The 18,981-nt window shown below is 42.9% G+C and overlaps 2 protein-coding genes across 2 annotated transcripts; both read left to right on the forward strand.

Annotated features, from left to right (window-relative positions):
- Positions 1 to 569: 569 nt before the first annotated feature.
- LOC129703167 (glia-derived nexin-like) lies at positions 570 to 18,626 on the forward strand. The gene is made up of 9 exons (XM_055645334.1): positions 570 to 816; positions 2,641 to 2,868; positions 10,064 to 10,258; positions 12,416 to 12,429; positions 13,818 to 14,107; positions 14,838 to 14,938; positions 15,485 to 15,571; positions 16,664 to 16,747; positions 18,505 to 18,626. Exons 1-9 carry the CDS (start codon positions 570 to 572, stop codon positions 18,624 to 18,626), a joined length of 1,368 nt encoding a protein of 455 aa, XP_055501309.1.
- Positions 2,397 to 3,753, forward strand: LOC129703714 (uncharacterized). Its single transcript, XM_055646396.1, has one exon. The coding sequence runs from the start codon at positions 2,568 to 2,570 to the stop codon at positions 3,288 to 3,290; it is 723 nt and encodes a 240-aa protein (XP_055502371.1). The 5' UTR covers positions 2,397 to 2,567; the 3' UTR covers positions 3,291 to 3,753.
- Positions 18,627 to 18,981: the final 355 nt, after the last annotated feature.

Below are 18,981 nucleotides of genomic sequence, written 5' to 3' on the forward strand. Positions count from 1 at the left end.
CTCTGATCGTCCCCTCTGGCCGCATCCGGCCAACTGGCTGTGTGGCTGAGGCCGTGCAACACCGGGCAACGCTGGGCGAGCCGGGCGCCACCGGTGAATGAAAGGACAGGAGACAAATCAGTGCATGCGCAGTTTTTAAGATTTTCAAACCTTAATAACTTAGAAACTACACCATCGATTGGAACAAAACTTGGTGCACTTGAGCACGGGAGAATTGTGAGTATGGTGGGGAAGACTTGTAGTGCTGTCGTGTACCATTTTTGCGCAAAGAAAAAAAATGCAAACCGGAAGAGCACATGATCAGAATTTGTTATGTATAGAAAGATCTTTAGCACTAACACTTTAGAACAAGTTGGATTTATGTTGTATATGGTATTTTTTTTTACATCAGTAAACTGTGCCAGATGACTTCTTATTTATCCAGTGAGTTCTGAACTTTGTTCCCATAAACATTTTTTGAAACCTTTGTGAAATAGTGTTAGAATAATTTAAACATTACATGTGTAAAAACCCAGACTTTCTTTTTGCAGATACTCTTCTGGTTGAGAATTGGAATTGCAATGAGGAACATGAATATTTTGATTGTTCTGTGTGTGGCTGTGGGGTCATTTCCCTGCCTATTGGGAAAGCCGGAAAAATCGGACGTTGGGTCGGATTTGGGGATGAAGATTTTCGATCAAGTTGCCAAGGCCCAACCAACAGAAAACATTGTCATGTCTCCACATGGAATGGTATCATTGCTTTGGATACTACAATTTGGAGCTGATGGAGAAACAAGAAAGCAATTGAACGATGTTTTGAAATACAGCCAACATGGTTTGTTTAACTAGTGTCTTGTTATACCAACCGTAACCTTCCTTCTTCCCATCTGAACATGTTCAACAGGACTTTCTAATTTGAGATTTTATTGAAATGACTTTTGTTTTCAATTTAGCGTTGATGTCTTTGCAATATATTTCTTTGCAGTTGTTGATTTTTATTTTTGCAAACTATCCACCAGGAATACTATCTTCTTTGGGCATTGCTCTCAAATTGTCCATTGGAGAAGGTTCTTTGCAACATTTTTCTGATGTTTCCAGTGGTGGGAGAGTCTAGGACTGGGGGCAGAGCATCAGAATAAAGGAATGTGCCTTGGAACTGAGATGAGGAGGAATTTCTTTAGCCAGAGGGTGGTGAATCTTTGCAAATCATTGCCACAGATGGCTGTAGAGGCAAAGCCATTGGGTATTTTTAAAGCAGAGATTTATTGATTCTTGATTAGTGAGGGTGACAAAGGATATGGGATGGAGAAGGAGAAAATGGCCTAATTTTCCATCTATGATCATAGGTACTAAATGATAGTAGAAATACACCATTTGGCCCATATTGTCTATTCAATAATGGCTGATCTATCTTTCCTTCTTAACTCAATTTTCTTGCCTTCTCCCCAAATTCCCTGACACCTGTACTAATCAGAAATCCATCTATCTCTTCCTTCATTGCCTTCTGTGGCAATGAATTCCACAGATTCACCACACTCTGACTAAAGAAATTCCTCCCATCTGTTTTGGGAGAGAAAAATGCTCACGGCGGACCAAACGTGTTAAACAGAAATTGGTCAGATATTGAGCTTTACATAGTGAGAAATCATGTGAAACATTCTCTGAATTTAATTTTAAATGAATGTACCTGCATGTTATACTGTTTAGTTTGGAGATACAACCAGATAGTCTGGTTGATACAACCAGATTAGTTTGGAGATACAATCAGATAGTCTACTGAGTTTGCACCAACCAGCGATTTATTTTTCCTCTGTGACAATTGTATTTGGCGGCCAAACAAACGCTGTCTCTAAGGGGGTTGCATCCAATCACCAACCAGCCTGCCTTAAAATTTTTCGTCCAATCAACAAATAGGTCTCCTCCCATCCAATCAGCCACTGTCTCCAAGGGTATTGTGTCCAATCACATGATTAGCAGCTACGGTAAAGGTTGGAAGCCAGCGGAGCTACTGACAGGCAAACGGGAGGGAGCAGGAGAGATTCACACAGTGTATAATCCATAGCACCTAGTGTACAATTTCATAGTATATACTAAATAACCGGGCTGATACACCTTGGCTGGGAATCTGGGGTTGACCAATATTGTTCCCAATTGGGCCCCGCACCCCCTAAGGCCGGCCCCGAGTACTGCACCTATCATTCATAACACAATAACATTTACTGAGGAATGCGGATGGATGCAGATTGTTGACATTGTATAACAACTTGTTAACTACTTCATGTTAAGAAGAGCTAACAGTACGAGTCAACAAATCGTTTGTGTCTGATGGCCGTGCAGCCGTTGTTATACATGTTCGTTTAAAAAAAAAAATCCGGATGGCGAATTTAAAAAAAAAAAAAAAATTATTTAACAAAGAGAATTCGTATTTCCGTACGAAATACGGAACATTAGTGCGGGGCCCCCATTAGGCGCGGGGCCCAATTGGGAGCAATCGGTCAAAACGGCTTAAGGCCGGCCCTGGCAATACTGTTCTATGTAAATATTGGACGTTTGTTTCTCTTTAGTAACCAAGTGCCTCAGATTTGAATGGTATATGATTTAGAAATGGGTACTGAAGTTTTCCAAGTTAACAGCTTTTCTATATTGATTTTCTTTCCAGATACTTATAAACGGCTCAAAACGGTACACAAGTCATTAACTGCAAGCAAAAATGAGGATGCCGTTACTTTTGCAACTGGAATATTTGTACCAAGTGACCTTGTATTAGAAAAAAGCTTTATTAAGCAGTGTTCTAAAATTTATAAAGCTGAGCCGACAAATGTGAATTTTGCTGAATCTGAAGCAGCTGCATCAATAATCAACACATGGGCTAATTCTCATACTAAAGGTACATCGTCCATAAATCTAATTATCGTACCAAAGGTGCTGTATTCGGCTCATCGTCTACTCTGCCATTCAATCATGGCTGATCTATCTCTTCCTCCTAACCCCATTCTCCTGCCTTCTCCCCTTAACCCCCAACACGCCTCCTATCTACATACGTGTCCAAGTATAGCAGGAATTTTACTTCGGAGTCACGTGAGTGATTCCGTGAAGATCCCAGCCCAGTGCGCAGGTGTGGCATTATCGCACAGCTGTGCAAACTGCGGCCAGCAGGAGTCGGGCGCTCCCGCAAACCAAGGACGTGAGGTAAGTACTTACCTTAATCGGGCCTTGTGGTTTTTGCTCCAGGGGGAGCAAAGCAGCAGAGGAAGCGGCCCCCGTTCGACTCCAGCGAAGGAGCCGACAGTGGAGGGGGATAGGCGCTAACGGGACCGCACACGCTGCGGACCGCTGACAGGGAGCTGCGCTATGCCGGTCCGCTGAACAGCTGTTTGGTAACAGCAGCGGACCGGCGGGAAGTTTAAAAACCCGACCGGCAGCCCTGCAGACTCCTGACAAGGAGAATCGCCGCCCGGGAACCGCTACAATGCCGCCTGAAAAACGGCAGGCAGCCTCTACATACAGGTAAGACAAAAAACTTACCAAAATTACAGGTTCTACAGGAACCAACTTCCTCCAACACTGGAACAGGCTGGAGACAGCAAAAACAAGTATGTCTGTCTCCCCAAGCCAGAGGAGGTCATGGAGTTCACCTCCAGGGAAAACGAGGGGCACTGGCTGAATGCCAAGGGAGCTGACACTCCTACCCCAGTGCTATTGCACTAGCCATCTCCCTTGTTGAGGGATTGATACAACAATGGAGTTTGAGCTATGCCTCCTCCAATTTATAGCACACCCTTTTTGCTCCCTCTTTTGAGGCTAGCTAAGGAGGCCAGGGCTGGGCTGGCTTAAACGCTGGGCAGGCGGACGAGAACAGCAGTATGCCAGGGAAGCAGGATCAGGAAGAGCTACTGGGTGTCGTGGGCCACTACATGGCTCCTCCACGCGACCATCTTCCCAAACAAAGCCCTGCATGAGTAGGCCTTTCTAGAGGCAAATCCGCAGGCAGCTGGGTCAGCAGACTCGCAGACAAGAGCTAAAAGCAGTGAACTTTGAAGCTCCTAACAGAGGGTCAAGATGTCACCGCCTTTGCTCGTTGTTTCCACGGATCATACTCACCTGGCAGGCGAGACGCCATGATCACCAAGGTGGTTCTCCCAGGATGAGACTATCCCGTTGCACTACGAGTGTGCTGACGCCTAAGATGTTCCCAAATTTGGGATACTCGACTGACATGGAACGAGCAGGACATCGCATCCAACACCCAGCTGGCAGCACCCCTCGGCATCCACCAGCAAATATCGAACAAGGACTGGTGAAAGCCTGGCGACCGCTTCACATTACCCCCAAAGTTCTTTTTAGACAGGGGCCCAGAGCGGAGCCGTGGGAAAATGCGCCGCCCCACCGACAGCACCAGCATACCAGCATAACTAAGCCTTCATGAAAAAACAATAAACATGGAGGTAGGTAGTCTGGTTCCTCCCAGTTTACACTAAATAAGGGTGTTCTACTAACTGCGGGGGGGGGGGGGGGGGGGGGGGGGGGGGGGCATTTACACTTGTTGATAAAGCATGGGTGCAGTCACAAATAACTAATATATACTCAACAGTATTAGTGGATATAAACTTGAATTCAAATTGGGCATATTACCACCAGTTCAGCAATGCGCCCAAAGGGCATTTTCTCCCTCTAAGAAAGAGAAGTGAGAAGGTCAAGCTGAACTAGAAAGGCTCATTACTAAATGGATCATGAGAGTAAACATGAACCATTGGAATTTGTATCGAATATATTCACTAAAACTACAAAAGATCGTGAATGTAACATCATCATTGATCTAATATCACTAAATAAATCTGTTGAGTATATACACTTTAAGATGGAGACGGGTTTTTGTCACTGCCAGACATCTGATCTCCAAAGGATACCTTATGGCGAGCATTGATATGGAAGATGCAAACTATCTTATACCCATACACTAGGATCATTGTAGATACCTAAAAAAATTTTACCTGGATAATGGATATCCCGGTTAGGGCAACTATGGAATAGAGCATTCCCAATGGTCTAACCTCAGCCCTAAACTATTAGAAATATTAAAAATAGCCATGAAAATATTAAGAAAACAAGCAATGCATTTCGTTGTTTCCAATGCATTTCGTTGTCTCTGTACTATACACTGACAATGACAATTAAAATTACATTTGAATCTAATCATGGCATATATTGGATGATATCCTCATATTAGGGGAAACAAAGGAATTAGCTCTGGCAGTAGTTCTAGCTACGAAACAGCTCCCTAAAGCACTGAGGTTCATCCCACGCCCAGATAAACCAGTATTGAAGCCGTTAACTACCATGGATTATCTGGGCTTCAATATCAATTCCATCCATATGACTGTTACTCTGCCAAGGTGCTTGGGTCACTATAATCAAATCATGAATGTACCCACTGAAGCTATATCACAATTACAGTGGTGGACAGACATATGTTTGGCATAGTTTTCAGCCCTATTATTGTCACCAATCCCAACTTGGTTATTAAAAACCGATGCCAGTACTTTAGGCTGGGGAGCAACTAAACTCCATATCCAGCACAGGTAACAGATGGACCAATTCAGAATCATCGTTACTACACACACCGGGCACCAACTATTTGGGATTGGTGATCGCCTATTGGGCTAAAAAGCATATGCATTTCAAATGCAGCACGTACTTATGCGGTTACGGATTGATAATACTATGGTGGTGGCTTATATCAACCATATGGGGAGCATAAAATCACTATCGTGCAACAAATTGGAAACAGATCTGGCAATGGTATGTCAAAAGACAGTGACTAGTGGGGTACCGCAAGGCTCAGTACTGGGACCCCAGCTATTTACAATATATATTAATGATCTGGATGAGGGAATTGAAGGCAATATCTCCAAGTTTGCGGATGACACTAAGCTGGGGGGCAGTGTTAGGTGTGAGGAGGATGCTAGGAGACTGCAAAGTGACTTGGATAGGCTGGGTGAGGGGGCAAATGTTTGGCAGATGCAGTTTAATGTGGATAAATGTGAGGTTATCCATTTTGGTGGCAAAAACGGGAAAGCAGATTATTATCTAAACGGTGGCCGATTGGGAAAGGGGGAGATGCAGCGAGACCTGGGTGTCATGGTACACCAGTCATTGAAGGTAGGCATGCAGGTGCAGCAGGCAGTAAAGAAAGCGAATGGCATGTTGGCTTTCATAGCAAGATGATTTGAGTATAGGAGCAAGGAGGTTCTACTGCAGTTGTATAGGGTCTTGGTGAGACCACACCTGGAGTATTGCGTGCAGTTTTGGTCTCCAATCTGAGGAAGGACATTATTGCCATAGAGGGAGTGCAGAGAAGGTTCACCAGACTGATTCCTGGGATGTCAGGACTGTCTTATGAAGAAAGACTGGATAGACTTGGTTTATACTCTCTAGAGTTTAGGAGATTGAGAGGGGATCTTATAGAAACTTACAAAATTCTTAAGGGGTTGGACAGGCTAGATGCAGGAAGATTGTTTCCGATGTTGGGGAAGTCCAGGACAAGGGGTCACAGCTTAAGGATAAGGGGGAAATCCTTTAAAACCGAGATGAGGAGAACTTTTTTCACACAGAGAGTGGTGAATCTCTGGAACTCTCTGCCACAGAGGGTAGTTGAGGCCAGTTCATTGGCTATATTTAAGAGGGAGTTAGATGTGGCCCTTGTGGCCAAGGGGATCAGAGGGTATGGAGAAAAGGCAGGTACGGGATACTGAGTTGGATGATCAGCCATGATCATATTAAATGGCGGTGCAGGCTCGAAGGGCCGAATGGCCTACTCCTGCACCTAATTTCTATGTTTCTATTTTTAACTATCAGCTGCCTATTTCCTAGGAAGCTAGAACAGTGGGAGACACCACGTCATGGGTAAAATTTATGATAACATTGAATAGATGTCAAACCCAAAATATCTGCTAAAGGTATTAAGCAGTTTGAAAGCCAGATATCAATTTGGTTGCACAAGACGGAATCACCAGTAACCTATGTATGTGACTTAGGAACCAGATCAGAGGCAGCAGCGATAGATGCCTACACGCTGGAAGGGGGAATTTCTGCTTTGCCTTCCTCCCTTCTGCCTCATCAGTCGGGCACTTCGTAATACAGATGGAATCTGTCTCTGAGATATTGAACGTGCCCGACCGGCCTACACAGCCATGGTTCCCAGTTCATAACGACACGGTGGGCGAGTCACCTATGGATTTCCCTAGTGGACCATGGTTGCTGACTCAACCCAGTATCAGGCACAAGCCACCCATGCCAGAAAAACATCAAACTCCTGGGTGCAGGTTTTGAATAGACCTTACCAGGGACTGGGATTATCCAAAGGAACCATTACCACCATGTCGGCATCCCTGCGAACAGTCACCAAGAGCTAACATGGGTAAAATACTGCCACGACGCAGGGACAACATACCAAACTATTCAACCACTGACGTATTGGAGTTCCTGGAACATCTACACCATGACTAAAAGGTGAGTTACAGTGCCGTAAATACAGCATGGAGCGCCTTGTCTGCTTATCTAAAACAGCATGACAGCAGAGCATGGGATCCCATCCACTGAAGATAAACTTATGAAGGGCAACTATAATAATAAGCCCCAAAAACCCAGGTATACCCATGTATGGGATATTGGTGTGATATTGACATATCTCAGAGAATGGCACCAGCCAGATCCCTCAGCTTGCTCAATCTATGTTAAAAACGCTCATGCTTATGGCTCTCGTATACGCTCACAGAGTCCAGTCACTCCATAAAACTAGACTGGATAACATGGTGATTACCCCAGACGCATCACGTTCATATTCTAGGTCTGGTAAAAATCTAACTCGCAGGTATATGGGACTAGGCGAGATTATGAGTTCGGCATGGACTAGTAGGGTCGAGATCGCCTGTGTTTTCCGTGCTGTAATCGTTATATGGCTATATGGACCAGGAACGCCCAATTCACTGGTGGGATTCTGGGCCTACCCACCAGAGTCCAGGTTGAGTGTGGTGACCCATCTACTACAATATATAGACACAACCCACAATCTTAGAGGGAGAGGAAAGCCTATGGGTCAACCACAGAAACCCCAAGACGGGGTACGAGCCAAACCACTCCAAGGTGGCTCAAACAGGTACTGAAAGCTACCGGAATAGATAATAATACATTTTAATCCCATTCCACTAGGGCAGCATTGATATCAGCTGAACGAATGGACATCCCGGTTGACCACATTCTCAATACGGCAGAATGGTCAAGGGAACGACGTTCAGAACATTTTTATTGTAAACCGTTGATAAACCTGATTTAATTGCAGAAAGAATATTACAAACTGCAATATTAATTTAAGCTCAGGGGAGCTCTTTATGTTGTTATTGTTAACAAATACCTTTCTGTTTCTTGTGAAAGCAGATCCACTGGTTGATTACGATAACACTTCCTCCCTCAAAAACTTCGGCAGTGAGTGAAATAAAAACTGTTACACGGTTTGAAATCACAGACCTTTGAAGTCTTCACGGAATCACTCACGTGACTCCGAAGTAAAATAGTAAGATTAAACGAGTAGTTACCAGTATGAAGTTTGATCTGTATTTTATGAGGAGTTACGGTGAGGTATTACGTGCCCTCCGCTCCCACCCTCAATATACAGATCAAACTAATAAACTGATGTCTCATGATCTTTACTATCTTACTTCAAATATTGTGTCTATCCTGTGATTTCACACCGCTGCTTCGAAGTATGCCGCACCTGCGCACTGGGCTGGGATCTTCACGTAATACCTCACCGTAACTCCTCATAAAATACAGATCAAACTTCATACTGGTAAGTACTCGTTTAATCTTACTATTAATGAACATTGAAATATTTGATATTTTTTATGTATGTGTGCTTCTCGTCAAGGTTGCATGCATTTTTAATTTCTCAATTTTATCCAAGTTTTATTTGTGTACCTGCATTATTTTAGCAATTATGATGCTGTTTAAAGATTTTCAGTATAATGTAGAGATTCTAAATTTTAGTTTAGAGACACAGCATGGAAAGAGGCCCTTCAGCCCACTGAATCCATGCTGACCATTGTTCACCCGTTCACACTAGTTCTGTTATCTCACTTTTGCATCAACTCCAAACTCATGAGGTAATTTAGGGGCAATTAACCTACAAACTGCACACCCTTGGGATGTGGGAGGAAACTGGAGCACCCGGAGGAAACACACGCCGTCTTGGGGGAAATTGTGCAAACTCCAGACAGGACCCAAAGTTGGGATCAAACCTGGGTCTCTGGCACTGTGAGGCAGCAGCTCCGCCAGCTGCAAAACGGTGCCACCTTTTTAACTCAAACACCTTTTGTAATCATCATTTAGTTTTAAAAAGGTTGAAAGCCCTGTGTTATCTGAAGTTCCCTTTACAACAGAGGTTCGGCACCCTTTTCTGCCAAGGGGCCAGGACACATGTCTGTGAGTGGATGGGTGGCCATATCTATCTCGTGTTCACATGGATCCTACCCCCATCCCACCCTGGATGGCAGGCATCAATCACATGTTCACATAGATCTCGCCCCTTCGAGGATGCCACCCGGAGCACTGACCTCAAATACTCACACTCACTCATCCCCGGCCTACTGACAACCTCGATCCCGGCAGTGAAGCCCAGACACAGAAGGTGCGCGGCCATGCCGGTGGTTTTGTGCAGGATGCGGTAAAACCAGAGCTCGGCACTCGGCCATTGCGCCCGCCAGCGCAGGCCTCCTTGCGTCACTGTGCCTGGGCCCGGGCGGAAGAGCCCGGCCTCACGCAGGGCAACGGGCAGCAATTTTTCAGTGTTTCACCTGACCCTCAGTCTGAAAATCACCTTCCAACTCACTCCAGCAATTTTTTCTATCTTCAAATTTTCCAGCATCTGCAGTTCTTTGTTAAACATTCCAGGTACCGGAGATGATTGAAGCCCGCGGGCCGGATGATTGAGGGGAAAAAAACGCCTGCGATTTCGAGTTACGGGCTGGATCCGGCCCGGGGGCCGTAGGTTGCCGACCCCTGCTTTACGATGTGGTTTGATTCTTTAGGTATGATCACAGAGATAATTTCCCCAAGCACTCTCGATGAAGCTACCAAGCTTCTAGTCGCCAACGCAATATATTTTAAGGGTGCGTGGAAATCTAAATTTAACGCAGCATTGACGAATGAGCAAGATTTCACTGGAGCTGATGGAAACATGTATCGAGTTCCCATGATGTTCAGAAGTTCAAAATTCATGCTTGGTAAGTCTAACAGAATGGTATCATGTTTAAGCTAGCTAACAGAGCAGTACTTTGCCCAAGCCATAAAATATACCCTCATGGATTTTAATTTGCCAATGAATGTACCTTTTGAATTTCTGACTCCAGGATTTTAGTTTGTAACAAACTATAAGTATTATCTATCTATCTATATATTACTTAAACACTCATCTTGTTTCTATCTATCTATCTATCTATCTATCTATCTATCTATCTATCTATCTATCTATCTATCTATCTATCTATCTATCTATCTATCTATCTATCTATCTATCTATCTATCTATCTATGTTTGCCCACATGATCTTAAAATTATGCCAAAACATGATAGCGCTAAAATGTTTGCACCATCGTACTCACCATTGGCCTGTAATGGTTTGTATCAAGTTTCGTTCAGATTGATGTTATATTTTACAAGTTAATCATAATTTTTAACTTTAGAAATTCAAGTTTAAGAAAAATTTAGCAGCTATTGGGAATCCAAATCCTTGCTGGCTCAGCTTCCAACAAAGTTGCAATCGAGGAACACTCAGTCCTTCCAGCAAACTTTTAGCTGAACAGGAGGGGGGGCAATTGCATTATTTTTTAAAGTCCTTGAAGCAAGAGGAGGGGGCGGCAGTATTGGAGGATACCTCCCTGCACTTTTGGGGGCTATGGGTGAGTGCTGGAATATTGTGGAATGGGTGAGTGTTGGAATATTGCGTTTGGGTACAGGTTGCATTGGGGGACCAGTCCTCCTATGTGACAGGGACCCAATGGGTCCCATTTGGTCAAGTATATTACTGAAACTCTTATCTTGTCTGTCTGTCTGTCTGCCTGTCTGCCTGTCTGTATGTCTGTCTGTCTGTCTGTCTGTCTGTCTGTCTGTCTGTCTGTCTGTCTGTCTGTCTTGTTCTGAAATTACGCCAAAACAGTACACGACAGCGCTTCGATTGTTGGACCACCTTACGCACCACTATACTGTGTTGTGTTGTATCAAGTTTCGTTCAGATTGATGGTACATTTTATGTTATTCACATTTTAAACTTTATAAAACCCCAGTTTGACAAAAATCTTCCATCTACATTGGCAGTTAGCAGTGTATGACGTCACAATGGGATCTTATTTACATAAACTGCCCATCAGCAGTGTTCCATCCCACAATTATATCACAATGGGATCTAATTTACATGAAAAATTCTGTTTTAAATAACACAGCAGCATTCCATTCAGATTGATGTTATATTTTACAAGTTAATCACATTTTAAACTATATTTTAAACTATAAAAAAATAACATTGTTGTAAGGAGAGGGAGGGAGTGGGGGAGGGGAGGAGAAATGTTATTTAAACTTTGTGTTTAGTGGGGGAGTGGGATAGGGAGGGTGAGGAGTGGGGGAGCATGGAGATAGAGGGACAGAAGGGGTAAGGAGGGGAGAGGGGTTATGGAGGGAGGGAGTGACTCATGATAGGGGATGGAGATGGATGGAGAGGTGAGGGAGGGAGTGGGTGATGGGAAGGGGAGAGGGAAAAGAAGAGGGAAGGTGAAGAGGAAGAGGAGGGAATGCTGGGATGATGGGAAATGAGCCACACCTGTACAGTTGGGGGCTATGGGTGAGTGGTAGAATATTGCGTTGGGGAATGGGACCCAATGGGTCCCACTTGGCCTAGCATACCTATCTATCTAGATAACGTTATAACTGTGTGTGTGAGTGTGTGTGTGTGGGTGTGTATCATTTTGCCTTTGAAACGTATCTCCTCGAAAACCAGATGGAAAAACAGGGAGAGTGATTTTTTTGCTAGTGATTTACGTTTTGATTTCAGAAATCCACTCCTCTCTAAACTTGGTCAATTATTTCCCCAGATTTTGAATAAAATTGTTCACATAACTCACTTAAAAAAAAAAAATCACCGCTTGCCAGCTGTTGACGTCACAATGCCCACATGTCCCCCCCCCCCCCACCTGACTCCTGGCCCCGCCTCCCCGCTGTGGATTAAAGCATTGTTTCTTTCTTTTTTCATAGCATTGTTGTTTCTCTCTGTGTCCCTCACCGTGTCCCTACCCGTGCACCCCCCCCCCCCCCCCCCCCCCCCCCCCCCCCCCGTGTCTTGATTCTTAGTCAACAGTTAATTTCACGGACAACTCTTTTAACTTTTTCAGCAGTTTGTTTTTGTGTAAGACTTCATTTTGAAACAATTGATATTTCTGCCTCCATTGACTTAATAAATCTTAAAGAATGCATTACATTTCAAAGATTAATTTTTTTAGATTAACATCTGATTGAATTTCATTGTTCACGCTGAAACAATTATTTGTAGCCTGCATTCCATGAATTTTAAACCACTTCAATGGCCAAGTAACAACATATCAGACAAACATGAATGTAAACAGACCTCTGCCTGAAGTGATTTGTCTGAGTTTGCTCCAACAAATGGACTTCTATACATCAATTGACGTCAGAGTTGCAAAAATGCTTTTAAAATTATTTTGATGTCAATTATTTTACAAAAATGGTCTCAACTTTTCTAGAATCAAAAGAAAAACAATCTATCTATAGACAGAATGTAGGGGAAGACAGTAAGACTAGTGGGAGAACTGGAAAGGGGAAGGGGATGGAGAGGGAAAGCAAGGGCTATTTGAAGTTAGGGAAGTCAATGTTCATACCGTTGGGGTGTAAACTAACCAAGCGAAATATGAGGTGCTGTTCCTCCAATTTGCGCTGTGCCTCACTCTGACAATTGAGGAGGCTCAGGACAGAAAAGTTAGATTGGGAATGGGAGGGAGAGTTAAAGTACTGAGCCACCGGGAGATCAGGTAGGTTACGATAGACTGAGCGGAGGTATTTAACAAGGATGGGCGTGATGGGTACCTGGGGTCACGAATAATTTATGAAGTAATTTTCAGTATCAATGGTGGCAAGCAGCTCACTTTCTTTCATTTAAGTCTTGCTGTGGAGTGCATTTTTAAGGTGCTCTCTGACTCACACAAGGGTTACGTTTCATGAGCCCTTGCGTGAATTAGTTTTTGGGTATGTCGGAGTCGCCATCCCTTTCCCAAAGTAACTTGAGTATTCGCTGCCTCAACTTCATCCAGGGTACGTTCTGCGGCGTGTGGCCTTCTGGAGAAGAACCGCCGTCACTGTCGACTTGCTTCCCATGTAAACTTGAATGGGGTCGTGGAAATTGCAAACTCTCTCAATTGTACCGGGGAATCAAAGACCAGAGGACATGGGTTTCAGGTGAAGGGGAAAAGATTTAATAGGAATGTGAGGGGTAACCTTTTCACACAAAGGGTGGCGGGTGTATGGAACAAGCTGCCGTAAGAGGAGGTAGTTGAGGCAGGGACTATCTCAACGTTTAAGAAACAGTTAAACAGGTACATGGATAGGACAGGTTTGGAGGGATATGAGCCACATGCAGGCAAATGGGACTAGTGTAGCTGGGACATGTTGGTCGGTGTGGGCAAGATGGGCCGGTATCCACACTATCTTTTTTCTGGGGGTGAGGGACTTATTGGGCACTAATATTTAATCTAACCTTTGTTTCTATATTGCTAATGATAGCACACAACTGTGTTCCATACTTTGAACAGGGAGATTTCCTGCTGTACAAGAAACTTGTCTTCAAATTTTGAGATGATTTGCTTTTGTTTTATAGGTACAGCCAGTACGCCTAATGAAGTGAAATATGATGTTCTCCAGCTACCATACAATGGGGCAGCCTGCATGTTTTTTATCCTTCCAACGGATCGTAAAACCGCTCTCACTGAAATAACTCCTCACATCAATGTAAATAGTATAAAAGAGTGGAAGAAAATCATGGAACTAATGAAGGCTGACGTTACTATCCCTAGGTGAGCAAGAAATATTTGGCCCTATTTGAAATCTGTTATATATTGAAGCATACTCAAGATGTGCCGGAGAAAGCATTCTATCTGGATGCATCACAGCATGGTTTGGGAACAGCTCCATCCAAGTCCGCAAGAAATTGTGGACCCAGCCCAGACCATCACACAAAACAACCTCCCTTCCATTGATTCCATCTACACTTCACACTGCCTCAGCAAGGCCACCAGAATAATCAAGGATGAGACACACCTTGGTCACTCCTTCTTCTCCCCTCTCCCATCAGACAAGAGGTACAGAATTGTGAAAACACACACCTCCAGATTCAGGGACAGTTTCTTCTCAGCTGTTATCAAGCAACTGAACCATCCTATCATCAACTAGAGAGAAGTCCTAACCTACCATTTCCCTCATTGGAGACCCTTGGACTATCTTTAATCAAACGTTACTGGACTTTATCTTACAGTAAATGTTATTCCCTTTATCCTGTATCTACACACTGTGTGAACGGCTTGATAGTAACTACCGGTTTGTCTTTCCGCTGACTGGATTGTCCATGACAAAAAAGCTTTTCTCTGTACATGGGACAATTAACTAAACTACTCTGTGAAATGCAAACCTGTGTAGAAATTGGATACATATAAAATATTTCCAATTGACCTTTCTGCATCCTCCAGTAGATTCAGCTGGCTCCAAATGCTGAACTAACTTTTTTTAATCTGCATGTTTTATTTGTAGATTCACTGCTGAGTCAGAGACTAACTTGGAGAAATTACTTGTGCCTCTTGGAATCACAAATATATTTGAACCAGACACAGCGAATTTCAAAAAGCTCACTAGTAAGTTAATGTGATGGGAGCAGAATTAGGCCATTCGGCCCATCAAGTCTACTCCGTCATTCAATCATGGCTGATCTATCTCTCCGTCCTAACTGCATTCTCCTGCCTTTTCCCCAGAACTTGTCCCATCCCGACACCCGTACTAATCAAGAATTTAGCTATCTCTTCCTTAAAAATATCTATTGCCTTCACCTCTACAGCCTTCCATGGCAATGCATTCCACAGATTCATCGCCTTCTGAAGAAATTCCTCCTCATCTCTTTCCTAACGAACGTCCTTTAATTCTGAGGGTATGACCTCTGGTCCTAGACTCTCCCACTAGTGAAAACATCCTCTCCACTCTATCCAGGCCTTTCACTATTTTGTAAATTTCAATGACATATCCCCTCATCCTTCGAAATTCCAGCGAGTAGAGGCCCAGTGCTGCCAAACAGTCATGTTAACCCATTCATTCCTGGAGACATTCCTTGTAAGTAGTATTTATTGTTTGAATAGCTTTGTAAAAATATATTTGCTTTGCAAATAAATTGTGACAATCTCTTGCAGAGGGTCTTGGTCTGTATGTTTCCCAAATCCTGCATAAGGCTAAAATTGAAGTAAACGAGGAGGGTACGGAGGCCTCTGGAATGTCAGGCAAGTATGCCAGCATTGTAAACTTAGACCAGAGTAAAGTGCTATTCGAATAATTTTAATATATTTTGTCATTGAATGATGATGATCAGTTTGGCTAAAACCAAGTCTCCGGATTGAAGCTGTTTTTTTTGGACAAGTTGATCTAAGATGTATACTATCTTGCAGAAAGAAGCAAGGATATCATTTATGAATGGGATTATATCCATATCACTCTGAATCTTTCCTATCCATGTAACTGTCCAAGTGTCGTTTTGAATTGAATTGAATACAATTTTATTAGCCAAGTATGTATACATACAATGAATTTGTCTTGGTGCTTTGCTCACAAAAGGATAAAAACACGATATACAGCAGACAATTTAAAATAAAACATTATATTTTAAACATGTGGAAATAAAGTACCAGAGTAAAAAGAGGCTACGGACTTTTGGCTGTTGAGCAGATCTACTGCTCGTGGATAAAAGCTGTTTTAAATGTCGCTCCTGTACCTGCATCACCCTCTTCCTCTGATAGTTCGTTCCATATGGGCACTTCCCTCTGTGGTAAACCTTGCCACTTGAGTCCCTTTATAAATCTTTACCCCTCCCTCCACCTTCTCCCCCCCCCCCACTTCTTCCACCACACCTTAAACCTATACCCTCTAGTTCTAGCCTCTCATACCCTAGAGAACAACTGCATGCATTCAACATGTCTGGCAGAATGTCTAAACATGGGCTTCCCAGCCTTTATTTCAAGGATTATCGAGCAGCTATTTGTTTTGACCGGTTGTCTAGGTGACAGCTTTTACTCTGTGATATGGCAGCATTTGGTGAATTGCTAAAGATCACCAGTAAACTTCCACATGGGCCAAAAACTAGCATTTGTGAAAGCAGAGTGGGACTCTGTCGACAGCTTGCTATTATGTACTAACTGCAGGTATCTTTAAGAATATACAGTACCACAATTTAAGATTGCAATTTTACACCAAAAAACAATTTTTTAAGTAAAACTGCAGGATATATATCGCTTTGATCCTCTTTGCACAATGCATATATTATGGTCGGATTGCTCCCAACTACTGTGAAACTGATAATAGTGTTGTTTCCGTTACAGCTGCAATGTTTATGCTTAAGTCGTTGCCTCCTCAATTTACTGCAAATAGACCCTTTCTTTATATGATCTGGCATGAAACAACAGGTAAAAAATCTTTGATTATAATTTGTTAAAATAATAGATTCTTTGGTTTAGTTTAGTCTAGAGGCGCGGCGTGGAAAAGGGCCCTTCATCCCACCAAGTCTGTGCCGACCAGCGATCCCCGCACATTGACGGTACCCTACAGCTGGGACCATTTTCATTTATACCAAGCCAATTAACCTAAAAACTTGCTCGTCTTTGAACTGTGTGAGGAAACTGAAGGTCTCAGAGAAAACCCACGCGGTCACTGAGAGAACAAGCAAACTCCATACAGGCAGCACCCGTAGTCGGGATTGAACCCGGGTCTCTGGCACTGTAAGCGCCGTTAGGCAGCAACTCTATTGCTGTGCCACCATGCTGCCCTTGATTAATCGATTCATAAAAGTAAAATGCTGCATAAGATGGAAATCTAAAATAATAATGTTATGCTAGAAATTATCAGCAGATGCAACAAAAACAGTGAGAGAAGGTTACTGCTCCTGTTTCTGGCAGATGGGACATTTTCACTGTTTCAATTTTCACCGAATTTGTAATTCAGTCATAAGAGCTCCTTAAACCGCTTCAGAAAAGTGGTCAACTAGGACATCTAGTGACAGAGAAGGGCATTGCATGTAGTCAATGCTTTTAAAAATGAATGAGGTGCTGGAAATGAACAGTCCTACTGTTGCCCCGGATTGCTAAATTGTCATCAATAACATAATTTGTAGAATGTTGCATCACTATAATATGTCTCTGAGTTTCTTTCTTAGTCGCATAATCTTTCTTGCACTGCAGAAATTTCCTTCAGAATCTATGTATTTTGCTTCAACATTTGGCATGTTCTCAAACTACTGGAAAGAGGTTTGCAATTTTTTCTGGTCTGTCCTAAATTTTCTTCCTCTTGTCTTAATGACCATTGTAAGCAATTGCATAATTGGGTGCGCACAGTGGTAGAGTTGCTGCCTCACAGCGCTAGAGACCTGGGTTTGATCCTGACTACGGGTGCTGTCTTTGTGGAGTTTGTACGTTCTCCGTGTGACCTTGTGAGATTCCTCCAGGCACTCTGGTTTCCTCCAACATCCCAAAGCCATATAGGTGTGTTGGTTAGTTGGCTTCTGTAAATTGTCCCTAGTGTGTAGGGCATAGAACTAGTGTACGGGTGAATAATGGTTGGGCTGAGGGGGCCTGTTTCCGTGCTGTGTCTCTAAGCTCTACTTGTTATCTTCACTCTTTCCAAGGACTTCCAGTCAATGAGCCTGCTAACTGTGATAAGGTGAAGGAAGTGTAAACATTACATTGGTATAAATAACTACCTATTTCTGGTATATTTTTCTATAAAATGAATTTCCCAAAATATCATGATCCTTAAACTGCAACTGAATGGTGTATGCAACACTGTTGTGCATGCGCAAATTAGTACAATATGGAAAAATGGTGAGACTTGGCCATTTGAAACACCATTCTCTGAAGGTGCTGGTCGACAAAAACATTTTTACTCATTAAATGTTTTAACCAGAATATATCAGCCAAGATATTGTTAATTTTGACAGGATATGATTCAATATCGTAATTCCAATTTTAATCACTTGGCCCGTCTGTTCTCTTGCACTGTTCACCACTTACTAATTTGGATTATCTTGGTTTAATAGTTTTATATACTTGTTTTTGTAAAGTTCTACTTCATTGCATGTTCTTCGAACTCTCTTCCACATCCAATCTCCTTGGTAGTATTTGTTTGATCTTTTCCTGCTTTGTGGTTTGAAATCCGTTATTCCCCACAGCTCTGGACAATATCCAGTATTTTGTTGCAGGATGTGAATCCTTTATAAGAGAATTGTTTTTGGATTGCTCCGAATATGTGCACATGCCCCAGAACCTGTGGGTCCATAAAGGTCATGATTAGATAGAACGTTAATTTAGGAGATTGGTATCCACCAAACAAAAACTTTAATTCTGTTTAGAAGAAGAATGTTCAAACTAATAACCTTAAATCCATGCATTTGTGGTCTGCTTAACTACAATATGGGGAGAGTCTAGATCAGAGGTCGTAGCCTCAGAATTAAAATGTGTTCCTTTTAGGAAAGGGATGAGGAGGAATTTCTTTAATCAGAGGGTGGTGAATCTGTGGAATTCATTGCCACAGAAGGTTGTGGAGGCCAAGTTAATGGATATTTTTGAGGCAGAGATAGATAGATTCTTGATTAGTACATGTGTTGGGGGTTATGGGGAGAAGGCAGCAGAATGGGGTTAAGAGGGAA

Source organism: Leucoraja erinacea, chromosome 14 (assembly GCF_028641065.1).
Source record: "Leucoraja erinacea ecotype New England chromosome 14, Leri_hhj_1, whole genome shotgun sequence".
Classification (NCBI taxonomy): Eukaryota; Metazoa; Chordata; class Chondrichthyes; order Rajiformes; family Rajidae; genus Leucoraja; species Leucoraja erinaceus.

Bases quoted from the DNA above. Each gene is read 5' to 3' on its own strand.
- LOC129703167 (XM_055645334.1), top strand. From the start codon at position 570: ATGAATATTTTGATTGTTCTGTGTGTGGCTGTGGGGTCATTTCCCTGC. The intron at 15,572-16,663 runs GCAAGTATGCCA...TTTCCGTTACAG, and splicing joins GGAGGCCTCTGGAATGTCAG to CTGCAATGTTTATGCTTAAG. The intron at 16,748-18,504 runs GTAAAAAATCTT...TATTCCCCACAG, and splicing joins GATCTGGCATGAAACAACAG to CTCTGGACAATATCCAGTAT.
- LOC129703714 (XM_055646396.1), top strand. From the start codon at position 2,568: ATGGTATATGATTTAGAAATGGGTACTGAAGTTTTCCAAGTTAACAGC.